This window comes from Acipenser ruthenus, chromosome 13 (assembly GCF_902713425.1).
Source record: "Acipenser ruthenus chromosome 13, fAciRut3.2 maternal haplotype, whole genome shotgun sequence".
Taxonomy (NCBI): domain Eukaryota; kingdom Metazoa; phylum Chordata; class Actinopteri; order Acipenseriformes; family Acipenseridae; genus Acipenser; species Acipenser ruthenus.
The window spans coordinates 29,336,309-29,355,307 of record NC_081201.1 but is presented as its reverse complement, the minus strand read 5'-3'; the positions used below and the strand labels follow the sequence as shown (position 1 = coordinate 29,355,307).

The 18,999-nt window shown below is 37.0% G+C and overlaps 2 protein-coding genes across 11 annotated transcripts in view; both read right to left on the bottom strand.

The window, feature by feature from the left end:
• Positions 1 to 1,754: 1,754 nt before the first annotated feature.
• On the bottom strand, positions 1,755 to 5,605 carry LOC117418199 (peptidyl-prolyl cis-trans isomerase A-like). Its single transcript, XM_034030935.3, has 6 exons — positions 5,340 to 5,605; positions 3,502 to 3,532; positions 2,958 to 3,046; positions 2,519 to 2,615; positions 2,050 to 2,125; positions 1,755 to 1,965 (listed from the first exon to the last, which is right to left on the bottom strand). The coding sequence occupies exons 1-6, from the start codon at positions 5,511 to 5,513 to the stop codon at positions 1,830 to 1,832; spliced, it is 603 nt and encodes a 200-aa protein (XP_033886826.1). The 5' UTR covers positions 5,514 to 5,605; the 3' UTR covers positions 1,755 to 1,829.
• Positions 5,606 to 11,102: 5,497 nt separating this feature from the next.
• LOC117418266 (zinc finger MIZ domain-containing protein 1-like) overlaps positions 11,103 to 18,999 on the bottom strand; it is a 156,447-nt gene continuing 148,550 nt past the window's right edge. For 8 of the 10 annotated variants that reach the window (XM_058985026.1, XM_058985025.1, XM_058985030.1 and 5 more), the window contains 5 exons: positions 18,410 to 18,478; positions 17,878 to 18,119; positions 17,320 to 17,483; positions 15,459 to 15,707; positions 11,103 to 14,731 (listed from right to left, as the gene is read on the bottom strand). In XM_058985026.1, coding sequence (XP_058841009.1) covers positions 14,624 to 14,731; positions 15,459 to 15,707; positions 17,320 to 17,483; positions 17,878 to 18,119; positions 18,410 to 18,478 — 832 coding nt within the window. In that variant the 3' untranslated portion in view covers positions 11,103 to 14,623. The remainder of the gene's footprint in view (positions 14,732 to 15,458; positions 15,708 to 17,319; positions 17,484 to 17,877; positions 18,120 to 18,409; positions 18,479 to 18,999) is intronic. The other 2 variants (XM_058985028.1, XM_058985032.1) reach the window with 2 other exon arrangements.

Sequence of the window (18,999 nt, the reverse complement as noted above, 5' to 3'; positions counted from 1 at the left end):
TTTTCCATACAAATCCAATGAAAAATCAAAATCACCTTCAATGAGAAGACACAATTTATTTAGGTTTTTGCACAGAACTATTAACAGTGTACATTAGTGCACCATTTATTTTTTCTAAACATGAGAAATATGTGCAGAAAAACTAAATGAATAAACATTAAAAGTCACTTTGATAAAATCAACTTACAGTATGGAAGGACAGTGCTATTTAAACTATTTTTTAAAAAGAGGTGTTGATATACGGTGTGATTTCTATTATTTGTGTTCCTCGGTTTTATATGTTTCTTGGCAAAGCATGTTCTAGCTCATTTATTTGTTCTATTTCCCTAGTAAGACTGCCAACACTTCCCCAGCTGGGAGAGTGGGCAGCTTTTCAGTGCTGCCAGGAGGACACATACACCAGTGGGGGGGCCTTGGGTGGATTGGTATGTTGAGATTTCCCTCCCTCCCCTCAAGGAATCTAGAAGCTAAATTAAAACTGCCAAAAAGGACATTGCCCAAAGATCATGCTGTGGAATCGGATATTAAAAATAACAGCTTAAACATAATTTTTGGCATGTAAAACAGGGGAATGAAGTGCGTGTGTGAGGGGCATTACTGATTTGATTGAAGCAGAGCTGATGATCAGCAAGTATGGTGGTGGGGGGGAGGGAATGACCTAAGTGTCACATGACTCGTGTGAATCCATATATAAAGTTCCACATACAACCACTCTGCAGTTTTGGTTTTCTCAGAGGGGCTTTCTTTATTTCAGTAATGGTTTATTTATTTTTGTAAAATGCTACCTTGTGGGTGTTGTTGCTGTATTGTGATACAGCAGAGTGCAGATAGGAGGGTAGAAAATGTGGATTTTCATTTCTCCTATTCACTGACTCAATATGAAATACTGAGCTTGCATATCTGTCACACGAAGAACACAATGATTGCCTTTATTACAGAGCTTTTAGAATGGATTTTGGCGAATTCGATAAACTGTTGATTTTTAAAAAATGGTTTACAAATACACACACACACACACACAATACAAGACTATGATAACCTTCTGTAAGTGCGTGCTCTTGTGCTACACTACTTAATATCCATATGTACGGAGCTGTATGTGGGTAGAAAGCATCTGTCCAAAGACAAAAAATGCACTTCACCTGAAGCTAGGATCACCACCCAAGATCATCTGCTACTGCTAGAATGTATAGTGAGCAGAGATATAGGAGTAAATGGCAGTAACACATAAATACTCCAATACCCACGTAGCTTACTCAGGAGAACTCTAAAACCTTTCTTTTTTTTTTTTAAATGCAAAACATTTTAAGCGTGGGCTTTGAGGTAGACCAAGCAACTGTTTTGTACAAACTAGTGGGCTCTTAAATAAAAATAAGCTTAAACCTTTCTAGATTGGTATGTTGAATGATAAAGTTTTACACATGCTGTGCGATACCCAAACCTTCCACAATAAACTAGTATAATGGTGTCATTTACTGATTTGTCATTATAAAAATAAATCCACTTTTTTCACTGATTGAATGTTTCCCTCAATTTCTTAGCAATATGTTTATATAATTGCTGCCTTTGACTGTAGTTTAAAAACAACTCTTAATTCCACAAAAAAGGCCTGTGCTGCCCCCTACTGGCACACCATTCCAATATGTTGGTAATGAGTGCGTGCATATTCTGCAAACAAAGGACAAACACCCTACTTACCATGAGAAAGGAAGACAGTTAACACATGAATGAGTAGAGTTGTTACAATACAGAAGCCATTTGAAAAAAAAGTGACTTTTTATTCAGTATTTTGTTTTTTGTAGCAACAAATATGAACAAGAGAAGTACATTTACACAAGTTCTCCACAGTCTGTGACAGTTATCTTCTTGGAGGTGCTCCCATTTCTAGAACCATACTTTTCAACTTGTGTTATCACATCTATCCCTTCCTTTACATGGCCAAACACAACATGTTTTCCGTCCAGCCTAAGAAAACATTAGGAACAAGCATTATACCACTGAATCATTCATTTCTGGCACATACAAACTAAAGACACTAGATAAGCTTACCATGGAGTTTTGGTGGTACATATAAAGAACTGAGATCCATTTGTGTTTGGTCCAGCATTGGCCATGGACAGCACACCTGCAAGAAGAATGGGGGAACACATCTCTCTTGTTATGCATGACAAGGACACCACTGCTACACTGCACTTACTGAGAAATGTGGTTGAGATGAACACAAAAATATGTAATAAATAAATGCAGGCACCTAACGGCATTTAGGGAATATACAAGACTCGCCATCTTCAGAAGTTTTACTGTATCTTGATTTGCAATGGTCCCATATTATCACTTTAATTATGGACTTTTGAAATGCATCCCATTCAAAATTGATTTTCACATGAACACGAGGGACACATAGGATTATTATCTATTCAGGGATACCAAGATCTAAATATACTACCCTCCAAGTATTGGGACTTAAGTCCCAATATTGTCCCAATACTTGCTGGAGGGTTAATTATTTTAAACATACCTGGCCCGGTGTGTTGCAGTTTGAAGTTCTCATCTGGAAACCTTGCACCATAGATTGACTTCCCTCCTGTGCCATTGTGATTGGTAAAGTCTCCACCCTAAAACAATGCAGTGGAAACCATTACTTTAAAATAGCATACACGGGGGGGGGGGGGGGGGGGGGGTACAACACAGACACTGTTAACTCCGCATTTTATAGACTGGGACATTGTTTCAGACAATATTAAAACTTCTTGGAGCCATCATTTTTCAGAGAGTCGATACAGCCTTTTATATTTCCAATTAATTGGTAGTTGATTGTCTTGCAATTGGACTTGGTTGAAGGGGAGATCCTGAACATTCCTGTGTAACTATTCCAACTTAAACCCATTCCATCCATCAGAGTTGCTGCCTCGATTTTTGAAACAAAGTGCCTTGACCAAGAAAAAGAAAGACAATACCTGGCACATGAACTGGGGAATCACCCTGTGAAATATTGACCCCTTGTATCCATAGCCTTTTTCCCCTGTGCAGAGTGCTCTGAAGTTCTCTGTCAAAACAGATAATAATAATAATAATAATAATAATAATAATAATAATAATAATAATAATAATAATAATAATAATAATAATAATAATTATTAGTAAAATACACACTAACCATACCAGTTGAAGCAATTATTCTCTCTTTGTGTAACCTCTAACAGTATGTGTTTACATGTAAACTGCAGTCAGCTTGACTATTTAATTACTGTATTCATCTTATATGTAACCAAATCTTATATTATTTTTTAGGTTTATGACGTTTTCAATTATTTAATTGTATTTCTATGATGAATCCAATATTTTTCTTCAGTTTAGATCCTTATGGATGTGTATGTGATTTGTTGTCATTAACTTACAGTAAGATACAGCATTTGTTGGACAAGTTCTGGCAGGCAAAATAGCATTATGTACCACATTTACAGGGTACTGTAACATTAAAAAAGATAATAGCATTCCTACCTGCTGTTTTAGGAACCACATCTGCATTCAACTGCAAAACAAAATTGATACACATATATTTTCATTGTGTGGGTGTTACTTGTCCACATTACTTTTGTTGGCATTTAGACAACCTGCCAGGTATTTTTGTCTTAGGATATAGGGTTCGCCATGAAAAGCACAATGGAAGACTGAAATGAAAAATAAACTGTAGGCATGACCTTTTATTTGAATATCAACTTCTAATATGCGTCAGCACAAGGAAGCAAGAACCTTTTTTTTTTTTTTTTTTTTAAAGATTTCCTCCACCTCCGGTTGACTGTACCAGTGTAGTGTTATATTCAGGTACATGTTAAAAAGTTTTACAAAGTTTTACATGCCTAATCAACTTCCACTAAGAAAACAGCGAAACGCCCATTCAAATCTGGTATGTTATGCTATTTTCGGTCTTTTACATTGTTTTTAATGTAATTTATCATGTTTTTCCAACATTAAGAAAACAGTATGCAATTGTTTTATCATATGCAATACACTGGGTCTTGTAAAATGTTTTACTTGTGCAAATTTGCAGTGACTTCTCATTGTGTCTTGTTCGTCGTTAATTATTTTTTCTTTTAAGAGAAATTGGTTGTCTGTTTCCATTTTAAGTTTGCAAAAAAGAAATATGTATAATTAACGGCAAATGTATCTATTATTGACAACTGCAAAACACCCATCAGATTACAATAGACTGCATGTTTAACAAAATCCGAACCACTTTCTGACATTATACAGATCAAGTTTTGGTATGTGTACCATATTCTGAGGATGTACCACTTTCTCACTCTACACTGGTAGCAATTAAAGCACTCCTGAAGGCAAATTGTGAGAGTCTGGAACCAACTCCCCAGTAATGTTGTTGAAGCTGACACCCTGGGATCCTTCAAGAAGCTGCTTGATGAGATTATGGGATCAATAAACTACTAACAACCAAACGAGCAAGATCGGCCAAAGGGCCTCCTCTCATTTGTAAACTTTCTTATGTTCTTATGTTCTTGAAATCGACATTAATTTGGAGTCCTGGTCCTCCACAAGCACAAAGTCCACTCTACTACTAGTAGCAGATGCATGTATTTTTAACTAGTGGTATTGCATGCCATGAATAAATTGCATCCACAAACTAATAATTATGTATTTTAATAGAGTAGGCCTACATTTAAACACCAACTATATAGAGTATGCATTAACAAAGTGCGTTTCACAGTGAATAGCAATAATGTTTATAGTAGTGGTTAGCAATCGTATGCAGTTTTTTGACACGCATAATATCGTTTATACATTAAAAAAATTCACGTGCGCTGGTGGAACATGGTTACGTATGTTTACACACAACACATATACAATGGGTTCGTTCACAGAGATCATTCTGCGCAGATTCTGTGCAGAATCTGACCAATGATCTTCTAAGAGTGATCTCCGTGAACGCACCCAATTAAAATAAAAAAACACAGCACGATATTAAAAGAAAATGGCACCCTTCAGCTTCCAAGTTTACTCCGTTGAAGTCCAATACCAGTCGATTTTACCTTTTCGTACACTCACTACACACAGTGGGGCTTTAGTATTATGTAATTTAATGTCATTATTAAAAGCCGTCTGTACTGTGTAGTAAAGCACGTGTATTCAGATACACTTATGAAAAGTATAAGTACTTTGAAATTTAGTGAAAGCCTACATGTGTCAATAAAGAGTTAATTAAATGCTTTTGCAAATATTTTGTAAATATATAATATAGTAGCGATGAATGTAAGGATACCGTATGCAATTACAGTCAGTTACAAAATCAATTCGCAAATACATTAAACACACAACTTTGTTACCTCAAAGGTGACTCTCCCAAGGGGCTGGTTATCTGCAGCAATGTCAAAATACACCACCGGATTCTTACTTGGTTGTGAGCTGCATAATCTAGCTGCAATCAACGCCAAAGAACCTAATTTAGAAAGATCTTTAAAACGGCATTGAAATAACTGACGACCTGCGAAGTGCAACATTGTAACAAAGTTAATTCGTATGAACTATGCACTGCAAGGTTACCGCAAAATGCCACTAGTACAGGAAGTACAACTTAGTGTTCAGCATGACAAGTGTCAGATAACTGCTAGAGAGACCTCTAGTGGAAATTTACGGGATTGTAACTACTTTTCCCCTCGTGATTAGATTTGAATAAAAACGAAATTTAAATTATAGTAATATGGTCATCTGCTAACTAGATATTATATTAATATAACCTGCCTTTGCAATAATAGATATGATATTAATATAACCTGCCTTTGCAATAATGTGTTGATATGTGCTAATGCTATTTATTTCACAATACATAGTTGAAGTACTGCAGTAATTCACTTACTTCCAAGTATACTTCAACTGTGCAAGGTAGTAAACTGATTATATGTATTCATTTGTACTAAAACTTGTTTGTTCTAAGGAGGCATCATTGTCATAGGTCAAACCATCTGTTTTTCAGATCTGTTCCACTGTCTTTTTATTGTATTTGATGCTGCTAACTAATAAAGGGGACAGTAAATCACTCCTCAGGGAAAGCACCAGAGGGAATAACACAGTATAGGGCAGTGGTATTAGATCAGTAAACTAAACCAAGATGCTCAGCCAGAATAAAAACCCAAGAGGACCCATAGGATAGATTGACAGTGGTCAGACCAGCCAGTTGCAGTTGAGAAGAGAATGGGGTTTTTAAAATACTGCAGCTCTGCAGTCTACTCAAGCTGGATAGCCCCTACCATCTGTCTAAAACAACCTGCAGTTAAACATACAGTTGGAAATATAGCTTGGAATAGAGACATGTGGGGAAATACAGTGGCAGCTCTGTAAAAGAGAAAATGGAGCTATGATGATACATTTCTGTCCCAAATGTCCAAAACATGATGCCATTCTAGCAATATTTAGTACTGGCACATTATTAGATGTATGTGTATTTTCATTATTGTTTTAGTAGTAATCACGTCAGCATCCCATTTAACTAAGAATTTCCACTCCCTAAAAGTTAAAATGTAGATTAGAGAATATACATTATCCGATAGAAAAACCCACTATAAATAAAATAATCTGTGACCAGCAACAGAATGTGTCCCTTCAAAGTAACAGACAAAACAAAATACTAGAAACATCCTCAAGGGCTTGTGGCTTGGCATAGCATGTCCTTAATAACCCCAATTCCCAAACCATCATTATTAGTGGCCACCAGGGTACGTTATGCCACCCTCATATTCTGTAATACTTTTTGCAAGTCCATGACTTTGTGGAGATCTATTCTGGTTCTTGAATCTCTTGAGAAGATGATATCAGACATCCAGGGTCCAAGTTAAAGTTACAAACAGCCCCTGGCCATTTATGAGTGAGGCTTGACATGGTTCCTCCAGAGGAACAATTAATTAGTCTAATGCACCAAACCACTTTAAATTGTTCTTACCATTGCCCCCTTTAGCAATGACATGACCCAGAAAAACACATACATCAGTGGGTGCAAAATGGTAACAAAAGCCAACGGCCTTCAGGATGTGTGTGACAGAGATGGTCTACAAATTACAGCTGGGACTATCTGTCAACCATTCTTGTTGAAACTATTTTGTGAAAAACAAGAACGCTTAATGTTCTGTACCATAGGCTTAGATGTACATGCGGTATGTTGCCAGAAACATATCCTGTGTGTACTGTAAAAGGCTTTATAAACACATATTTAGATATCATGTTTCTCATATATTTTTAGACCTCTTCCCTCAATACATAATCCAGTGGAAACCATAATCTAATTCATATTGACAATAATGTTAAATCATAACAAAATATTCAAGTATTAGGCTTAAAATATTCTAGTATTAATTTTCACATGACATGATATATCAGATGTTTCTGTTTCAATTGTTTATCATAGTATATAACCTGTTGTTTTCTGATATCGTACAGTATATGCAAATATTGATTCTAAACATGATGCAGGTCTTGAATGAGTAAAAACCTCGGCACATTCAAAACACATTCTTTCTGGATAGACTATCAGGCTCTTGCAGATCATGCAATTTTAAATTGGTATTGTAAAATTCTGGCATGTCTTTCCCTGGAGGCAAATTCATTTTCAGGATATACCAATTCATTGTTAACCAGCTGAAGAGAACAGAATGACCTTCTGCATCCTTGGAAAAGCTAAAATAATAAACTCAAATAAAACGTGTTCTTTAGTGTTAATTCTGAAATGCAGCCAACAGGGATCCCCCTCTGGAAACCATGCCTGCAAAGCAACTCTCATTGAACCTTCCTCTTCCATGTCAGCCATTCTGTGTTCCGGAATTATGTTGCCTTATAACTATGTAGTAAAACAACCCCCAGCCTTGAGCCATTCCAGTTCTATAGTACCTTAGCTATTTTTTTTTTATCCCACTTTATTTAATCAAGTGCTAAATGCACTATTTTTGTCTAATTTTGTTTCACTTGCTGCCGGTCACACTTTGCACTATACAGACCAATAGAAGGCAACATAAATAAAGAGAGGCTACTAGACTGCTTTGATTTTCTAAAGAACAGGATACATTTATAGTCCTTTTTTAATTTCTGGTGTCTTTTCATCATGTTGCATGTTCAATTCCTAGCATGATTATAGCTGGATAATTCAAGTGGAGAAAGCAGGTTCATTACTAATATATTGAGAGTTACCTTATCTGTTGTGAAAGAATATATTCAGAGATCACAAGAATACATACAAATTGTGCCATTTGAAATGAGCCGCCCCTATTTATGAGAGTGGTTTCTTTCCTCCCAAGCTGGCACAGATGGGATCAACTGGTTAGTTACTGCAACTCCCTCCTGGCTGGCCTCCCTGCGTCCGCCACCCGTCCGCTCCAGCTCATCCAGAACTCTGCTGCCCTCCTGGTGTTCTCTCTGCCTCGCTTCGCCCACGCTACTCCACTACTCCGCTCGCTCCACTGGCTCCCGATCACTGCTCGCATCCAGTTCAAGACTCTTGTACTAGCCTACAGATGCCTTGACCAGACTGCACCCAGCTACCTCCAGACCCTCATCTCTCCCTACACCCCCACTCGACCTCTCCGCTCCGCCTGCACTAGAAGACTGGCTCTACCTCCGCTACGCTCCCCTGCCTCCCGAGCCCGCTCCTTCTCCACCCTTGCTCCGCAGTGGTGGAACGACCTTCCTACAGATGTCAGGACTGCCCAGTCCCTGACCACATTCCGGCGCCTCCTTAAGACTCACCTCTTCAAACAGCACTTGTAGAACTCCTCTGTTGTATCCTGGGACACTATCACCCTTCATTTAAATATGCTTTATTTTGCTCTTATCTGCCCCCTATTTTACTGCATTTAATCCTGTACTTCAGAATAGGCAGCAGTGTGGAGTAGTGGTTAGGGCTCTGGACTCTTGACTGGAGGGTTGTGGGTTCAATCCCAGGTGGGGACACTGCTGCTGTACCCTTGAGCAAGGTACTTTACCTAGATTGCTCCAGTAAAAACCCAACTGTATAAATGGGTAATTGTATGTAAAAATAATGTGATAACTTGTAACAATTGTAAGTCGCCCTGGGTAAGGGCGTCTGCTAAGAAATAAATAATAATAATAATAATAATAATATTGTAATCTGCCAAGTGTTTAACCTGTAGTATTTTGTACTTAATCATATCCTGATGTAACTATCACTATTTAATCATATCCTGATGTAACTTTCACTATTATCTGCTGTATTATTGAATTGTGGTTTGTCACACTTGAAAAAAAATAATTGTATTTCTTGCTCTTATTGTATGACTTGTATTGTAACACTTGAATGTATTTGTATTTGCTTGCGATTGTAAGTCGCCCTGGATAAGGGCGTCTGCTAAGAAATAAATAATAATAATAATAATAATAATAATAATAATAATACATGAATGTAAAAGATCAATCAAATGTCAAGTTGAAATGTAAATTGACATCGAAACATAAAGATCAAAACTGCACGGTTACAATAAACAGAAAACTTGCAAGATGAGTTGTTATCAGATTATCTCGAATCCCAGATAGCGTTCCAGACATCATTGCCAGACGCAATATCCCAAAGCACCACAAGCAAAAGAAATGAACAAAAATAATATTATTAGTGAACAAGTCCTGTCTGGGATACAGTGTTGACATACTTTGATTTAATTCTTCACCTGTATACTTAGATGGTTTCCAGTCTTTTTAAATACAAGAGAATTCACTATAATTGATTGGCAAATGTAAAATAAAAAGTCACAAAATGTAACTTATTATCCCCTGCCGGGTAAAAGACCCTCTGTGAAGGGGATATAGTGGAGGTGGGGGTTCGTTTGTATGTCTGTATGTCACACTTCACACATTGAAGAACTGCTGATTCAATTACATTGTTTAGCAAGACACTGTTGAGAATAACAGATGATAAATGAATTTGGGCCCAGTGGCGCTGGAACAATTTTTATAGTGGGGGTGCTGAAAGCCATTGAAGAAAACTGTTACCCCTTTATATGATGGAAGCAGATGCACCTCACTTCAACCCAGGGGGTGCTGCTGCACCCCCAGCACCCCCGTACGGGCCTGTCTGTGTGTCACACTTCCATTTTTGCATTAATCTGGAGAACTGATTGTGATGAAACATTTCATTGATCATTCTCACTCTATACTATACTGTAACATTGTTGATATACAGCACGGCCATCAACTTTTTCATTACAGCTGTGGCAGGGGATATGTGTTACTGACACACTTGTATGTGTTATTGACACACTTGTAATTATTTTTGATTCTGCTGATCTGCTGGTTTAAGTGGCATTTAAGTTTTGCAATCACTTCCGGAAACCACATGTCACATGTAAATTACTCACACAAGCACCAATGTTGCAAAAAAGTATTTTGCGTTAATGTTTTTGTAAAAGTTTCCAAGAAGTGAAGCTGCTGTTTACTTAAAAGTTTGTAGAACAGGTATGCATATATAAATGATCTATTTTTTAAAATTCCCCTGCGGTCTAGCTGTCCCAGTTTCAGCACCGGAACCACATCCTAAAACACGGTGTTGCCATATTGGTGCTGGGAAATCTTGCCATATAGGTTTTGTAATCTGATGCTGAGTCTAGAGTTCTGAACTTCTTTTGAGATGGATGGCTGCTTCATGAACCAACAGTTTTCAGGGCTCGTAATGGCTGCTTGACATTGTCACCTACTAACACCCCAAGTACTAAATCATTAGAAACCTCAGGAACTCATGACCTCCTGTATTAAGTATGGTATTGAATAAGCAGAGTGGTCCCTTTCATGTTAAAAACCTGGAAAATATATATTTGGCAAAGCTTTTTTTTCTGAATTTATTCTGTAAAAAGTTTAACATAAGAATAGTGAGTGACTGCACTTTTACAATAAAGTAGTATAAACTACCATATTTAAAGATTTGTCTTTAAATACAAACAGACCACATGAACACCATGATATACAGGTTTCATCTGAATACATATTTATTAGATAAATATTAGGTTGTCACATCATCTAACTACATACAGCTTTGCAAGACTAAAAATCACAATTCGTTTTTTTTTTTTTTTTTTCTGACCAGTTTAGAATATGAAATGATTGCATTGTACATACAATGTACAAACAAAATGACAATGGCCACTTTTGCATTTATCACCTCAGATTGTACCTTTTTGTTTTTTTTTCTTCTGATCATATCAAAAATTGTACAAACTATGAATTTGGTTCCAATCTTTTTGAACCCCCCCTCCCCACTGTTCCCTTCCCCTTTATTTTCTTCATAATTATTTTCTGTAGCACCTTAAAAATAGACAGGTGATAGACTAATACACTTAGGCTAAATATTACATGTATGTAAAACAAAAGTGTTTTTCCCCCTCGTAAAATGGATTCGAGTATATTACAAGTGAAACAAATGCTGAGATTTCACGACACTAACAAACAAGATTCATTTTCCACACTGAGTCACTTCTGATAGGGGTTGCAAGCTTGTTTAATCCTAAAGAAACAATGCACATTCCCAAGGAAAATGAATACATTTCTGTTAACATGTCTCTATTCATCATTTACATATGTACAGATATCCCTTGGGTCCCCCCACGGCAGCCACTTTGTGTCCTACAGTCCCATGTATTGGTGGGGGGACTATCATTTTCGGGTGGGGGGGGTGGGGGGGTCTTTAGATCGTACAACTACAGTAAGGGGAGGGAGCTTGTTACATGAACACAGCTCACAGATGTCAGTACACCAACGTGTATAACATTGAGGTTATTGTTTTTAATATCCCATTTCCAGAATGTAAAATAATCTGGCAGTGCATTTTATTTATTTAATTTATTTTTTAAACGAGAGACCTTTCATTTGCCTTAAAGTTGCTTACGTCTATGTCTCACTATTAATGTGGAAGTCGTAAGAGAACAAGCACCAGTACACATCTTTATCTTCCACTTCATAGGTGCAACAATCCACTCCAACAGCAAATATGACTGTGGAATCTTTCTGTAGTGGTTCTGCAACACCCATAAATAAGTACAACCAAATAATAAAGAGCACTAGCTTTACTTTTTTACTTACTAAAATCATATATTTATATAAAAAAAAATATTTAAAAAATCAAAAACATACCAACATATGAGATACAATATTTAAATGGTCTTTATCTTTCACTAGAGATAACAAAAATACAAAATACAAATTGTATTGATAAATGTAAAGCCGTAACATACTAAATAAATACATTTTTAAATATTACCGACATATCAACCAGGGTGCATTCAACTTTTAGGTATTATTCTGTATAATATGTTGATTTGGACCACAGCACAGCTCAAATTCTGCCCATGTAACGCCTTCTTTAAGACAAATGAAGAGTCAAACATCTATACATACAATTGACAGAAAACAGCAATTGATCAGACTTATTAAAGCCCAGACAACATGGTTATAATAGGGTTACATATAAAGGTTTCCAATTGAAAGAGTAAGGCTGTTCTGATTTAAAATAGTGCCAAGCCCTTTGCAGATTTGTCTTTGTTCCATATCTGTGATACAAATTCTAAAAGACACAGATATATCTGTTTATATATTTCTCATTTCAATGAACTCTAAAATCTTTGTAGGAAAAAAGTAAACCTGGACAAATTACCTTATGGAGACATTTTTTCAACGTCTCGCTGCTTTATAGAACAACCCTCCTTTAACAAGGGACAAAAGCTTACCAGAGAAGGTACTGAAAACCAACAATGGACACCCCAATCATGAAAATGTTGAATATTATCAAAGACAATACTAAAATATTCACAAAGATATTTACAATAGCATTTTTAAAATAATCATTTTGCATACTGAACAGCGGTTTTCTTTTAAAACTCGAAACAGAAAAAAAAAGATGGGAACTTCTCTAGATGACCTTTACAGTTCCAATACTGCTACCAGAAATAAAAAGACAATTAGCCATTTGTTTTAATATCTACAGCAAAGTACTGGGGACTACCATACATTTATGATGCATCTACAGCAGTGGTGGACCAGATATTACAATTTCTTTTAATAAAATGAATAAAATAACACTTTTTTTTTTACAAAGATAACTTTGGTGATATAAAGCAATTTCCCAATGGCAAGTTCATTGTATACCATTTGCATCACTGCAAAAAAAAAAAAAAAAAGAAAAAAGTATTATCATAAAAAAATGGACAACAAAATAATAAGAGAAAACAATCTCTCTGGCATTTTAAGATTCCAAGCAAAATTAGTGTTGAAAAAAGAATGAAGAAAAAAGGTAGAAAAAAAAAGAAAAGAAATAAAAAAAAGATTTTCCTGGAGTAAAATTCATTGATGAAAACATACATTGCGTTTTAGCTGGGAACATCACCGAACAAGGGCAAAATTGGCACACGTGCACTTTTTAGACAATTTACTGTACATAATTCATCAAAGAGAGCGACAAACACCACAAAATGGGTACAAGAGCGACACAAGGCTCATGCAGGATAAGCAACCACGTAAGAGAAGCACAAGGCAAGGGTGCAATACAGTGACTCTGGCACTGAGGTCTATTGAGGGCAGTAATAGTAATAATAATCTAATAAGTGGATTATTTTGTTTATATAAAACTCCTGGTAGGTAACTTAGGAACTGGGCCAATATGTAACAGTCTTGTAAAAATAAAAAAGAAATTGGGGATCTGCTGAATACCCAGTCCAGCGAATTACAGAAGACAGTGGGAGAGGGAAAGTTAATTTACTCCCTCCTAGGAGGGATTAGTGCCTCACTAGTACTGATCTGTTTATTGTGCAGTGAAGAGAAATTTTCATGTTCAGAAAAACAAAAACAAACAAAACAAAAAAAACAGAATAAATGCTCATTGTCGTCGACCATAGTCTCATTTTTCCCTTATACACACCGCAAGTTTTCAACCGTAATGGCTGCGTTTCCATGTGCTGGCAAAATTCTCTTTTTTTTCTGCACCTTTTGCTTTGTAATGTAAAATCCCCACAAATGTTCTGGGATTGCCTATACACTGGACAGCAAAAGGTGATTCATCCATAGGTGATTCCTCCAAAGTTGATTGCGTTGCAGGAGCACTTCCCTTTAAGGTTTTGCTGTCTTTTGGAGTTTCACGTAACCTCTTGTGCTTTGAATGTCGCTCTTGGAGCCAGCGGTACTCTGTTATTCGTTGGGATGTCAGTTGGCAAAGGTGCAGTTGCCTAGAGAAGCCACAGTTTCTAGGACTGGAAGAACATTGGTCGACAGGCTTTCAGACACTGGCAGTGCCATTATCTTCTCTAAAACAAAATGCTACGACATATCTGTCTATGATTCTTATAGCACTTGTTCTACATGATTTACAAAGGATTGAATATAGCTGCACAGTTTCAAATGTTCAAGAATGACACACATGGCAGCCAATCAGACTGGCATATTGTTTGCGTCTCCGGCTACTTTCGGTCAGTTTATCTGGCTAAGAAGACAGTTCTGAGAGGAAGAGGAGCAGGGGAGTGCACCTGTGTTTGTTTATTTTAGTACTCCTGTGAGAAATTTGGGGTTGACTTGTATGGCTACAACCAGAAGATTCATGTTTTTTTTTTTTTTTTTTTTTTTTGGAGGGGGCAGAGCTTTAATTGTTTTCAAAGAGAGAAAGAAGATCTTCATTGCTATTGCTTGGCAAGTCAGGAGGGTCCAGATATGATAGCAGGTCGTCGGGGTTCGCAAGCTCTGGGAGAAGCTAAAGGAAGAGAAATAATTAAGGAACCCATTAGCAACCTCTGTCTGAAACATCTTTCTATCAAGACATCGACATAGATATGCAGACCTTACTGAAATTGTTGTTGTTGTTTTTTGTTTTTTTTTAAATTACAGCATTTTATGTGCTGTGTGACAAAAATGGAAATGGGTAAGGGGGACACAGCAAACCTAGTCTAGTATGCTGAACATTGGGGTTCTAGGGTTAGGTACCCAGTACCTGTTTGATTCAGATTCAGACCGTTGTATACTGGTATTAAATTGAACAAGGATTCAAATGCACAATAAACAATCACAGTATCACCAAATTCAATTTGCAGATTTAGTGTCTTCACCATATAATGTGACACTATTGGGTAGTGGAGGATGACTTCATTTTTAATCAGGGGCTGGCCGGCAATAAAAACACTGCTACAGAATAAAATGTTGTTAGTGAGAAGTTCAAGTTAATACTCCATCCTCCATATCTCCTGAACAAGTTAGAAAATAAGATTTTAATGTATCATGCAACAGAAAAGTGTATAGGACAGCCAAGAAAGCTTTGTTTGTTTGTTGTATAAAAGAAGCAATGCATGACATGTTGTGGTATGATGTATGTTGTGGTATGATGTATGTTGTGGTATGATGTATGTTGTGGTATGCTTTCCTGCTTTCTAAAAGCTGTTTCACAGATCTAGGGCAGGGATATTGATAGCATGACACACACTTACATCCAGTGAGGGTTCCGGCATGTCAGGCGGTCCCTGCCCACCAGCCTGACCTTCTAAGGCTGAGGGGTTAAAGGTCAGGTCGCTGTGTGGATGGTTGTTAGAACCGGGCTGCGGAAGCGCCTGCCGTAACTGCTGGGGAGGACCACTGTGATGTAATGGCTGCCCTGACTGGCTGCTGGGGTGAGGAGGTGCGTGCAAACTTTGCTGCATGGAGCTATGGGATTGATCAGTGCTGCCAGGATGAGGGATCTGCGGAGGAGGAAAGGCAGGAGAGAAAAGTGAGGCCACAAGTTACAGTGCTTGGGGTGTCGGAAGAAAAATTTAAATGAGACCATCAACTGTGATGTTAACAAGAACACCAAACCAAAGCCACCAGACAAGAAAGATAAAGACCCATCACAGAACGGTTCGTGCCCCTCCAAAACAAAAGGCATGTGGGCTTTACTTCAACTCTGTTGTAATTAGCTTTTGTTAATTGTGGTAACTTCATTGATGGGAGAACAGAATTGAATAAAATAAAAGCTTGTATTCATTTATTTACTTAAAACACCCAGTTATCTCTTTTTAGGTCTTTAGTTTCACCAATTTCATAAATGTACAGTATCAACTTTGAATGTCCATTTTAATCACATAAACAGTTTACTGAATTTGTAATTTGCTAACCAAATAGAACTTGGTGTAAACATATTCCGCTCTGCATGCTGTTTAGCGTACCACATTAGAACCAAAAAAGTATAAGCCAGTAAGTGCAGGGTTGAAGTATGCAAATAGGCCATGTTTGTGCAGGAAGAGCAGGGCAGTCTTTTACTGTAAAGCATGTGCCAGTTAAGGGTTGTCAGTGATAAATACAAAAGGTAGGGTAAGCAGGGTTACCTATTCATACACCACATTTTGAAATAAGTCTCCAACTTCAGGCTAGATTCCATCTAGTGTGTTAAAATACACTGGGGTACATAAATAGTATTTTTTAATTTGTTAGTAAAAACTAACGGAACTCAGTGTGTATTAAGTTCAGTTTTCTCAATAAACTCTGATAGATGAAATGGTAGCCGTATCAGTCCAGAAATGATAGACAAAGAGAAGGAGATGTGATACCTTTTTAATGAACTAACTAAACAATAATTAATCACAAGCTTTCAGGTGAAAGTAGGAAAGAGAGCAAAATAAAGCACATATTAGGGGAAGAGCAACTACTTGTTTGCCAGTCTAACAGTCAAGGTAAAAATAGTTGACTAGTTGAGTTATATATGAAACAATTAATAAATAATGTATCTGATGTCTGATGCTCAATTTGTGTATGCAGAGTTTTATACCACTTTGCTGTTTTTGTGCACTGTATTTTAGAACTGCTTGGAATTTTTTTAACTTTATTAAATGTTCTTAACTGTCATTTAATGTAATGTATTACAACTGCAGCGGCACTTCCATCCACCTAAAACTTCACGCTTCAAAGTTACTTTCCTTTGCAATTGAACAGCTGAATACAATTCAAATATTAAAACTAGAACATTGCTAGCTCACTACTACACTTTAAACACTCAGAAACATTACCATGTTGCTGCTGTGGTTTTGAATAGTCGACTACCAGTTTCTGAGCTTGAGTGTCACTTTTCTTGTCAACTAGGAGACTATTCGGTGCCTCCTGTAGCGCCTATTATAAATATTGATATACTGTACTGTAGCAATGCAGCTCCTTAGACCAATGAATACTTATAATTCCAATACTAGATCTACTAATGAAGAAAAGGCTTCTTGATGAATTGTACAGGCAGTTAAGTCTCCAGAGCACTGGCCAGTATGTCTTCCAATGGCAGCTCACACATGAAGGCCGAGTTCAAAGTTGAAGTGTGATGTCACTTACTGATTCAGGCATTGCGTGGCTGAGTGGCTTGTCAGAAGTCATGAGGTTGTTGGGCATGTCAGGTGGGTGAGACAGCTGTGGTCCGTGCATGAAGTCATTCATAGACGTACCACCGGGGTTACCATGGGGAAAGTCAAAGCTGTGGTGTCCTTGATAACTGATGCCTAATATAGAAAACAGACAAAGATTAGGGACACAAGCAGAGATCCTGTGCATAACAATCATTAAGATGTTTTGGCTCAAACAACATAGGACACAGAAAGTTTTGAGCACTTTTTCATTACTGAAAAAATAAATCAAATCATTTTTATAATGCATGTAGTACATACAAAGTAGTACAGTTAGCAGCTACAGTACCTGCACACTAATCTATTCTAAAGCTGACTTTCCCTTTTTGTAAATTTAGATTTGCTCCAAATAGGCGTGCTATGCTCCTAGTATTGCTAAAGATTCTGTAATTGTAGGATGTTTATGAATTTAAAATTTAGGTTAATGGTACAGAAGTTTCTGTTGAAAACTATTTTTTGTAACCCCTTTCTGCTATAAACTGATAACTACCTTGGCTACCATATTCACCATTTCCTCCTGGTGGAGGCGGTAGTGATGGATAGTGCGAGGGACCTGGACCGAGGGCAGCAATCATTTCCATCACATTGGGCATGATCATCTGGCTGGGACTCATAGTTTTAAACCGCTTTGATAATGGTCCATCTGGGTCTTCCTTGATGTGGATGTCTGATTTAATTGGTACTGGCCTCCAACTACAAGTAGGGTCAATGGTGACCTCTTCAAATTCCGAACTGAGAAAGAAATAAAGAAACACACTCCACTTTAACTACTGGGGACTAGGGAGTATTTCTAGAAAATGTGTTATGTAATAAGTTATAAAAGTAATTGATTATGTTCAAATTTAAGAGCTAATTAGGTTTAACTAAGCATTTAATTGATAAATATGAATGCTATGCATTATGTCTGAATAAAAAATTAAGGCACATGGATTTTTTTTTATATATAATTTATATTCATCCACTGGTAACTGAAATACCAGTAAACACAAAGGTGCTGTGTAAGAGAAAGTCACAAAACTTACTTCTGAATTGCATTTAGGATTCCCCACATGTATTGGTCAACCTCCAGGCCCTCAAGTAGTGCTGTTTTACTGGGCAAAGTGAAAAAAACACCAATCTTCAATACAGCATCACAAGCAGGATATCATATTGCACTTATACCAAAACAACCAGCAGCACATGACAGATGCCAATAACTCAGGAGGGTAAACTACACTGTTATTAATCCATATAGACCTTATGTAACCCTACTTTCCAAGTGACACAATCCACAACTGAGTGTATCCAAACATTGATAGCACATTCAGGAAATTAAAATAACAACTTCTAAAATTCTTTACACCTTTCAAAATGGCATGTTATCATAAAGCTTGGTTTTTGAACCCATGAAATTAGGTACAGTAGTGGGTTCATTTTGCAGTCATACACAACTGTACAAAACCTTGACAATGATACCAGCGTGTGTCTGTGTGGTTAAGAAACCCAGATTACTTGCATAATGAAAATGTATACGATGCATTATGTTTCAATCCAGTGTCGATGTCAGATTTTTGTTTCATCAAAACTAAAGGAAGAACAACAGACACCAAGCAGCCGTTACACTTATTATGAC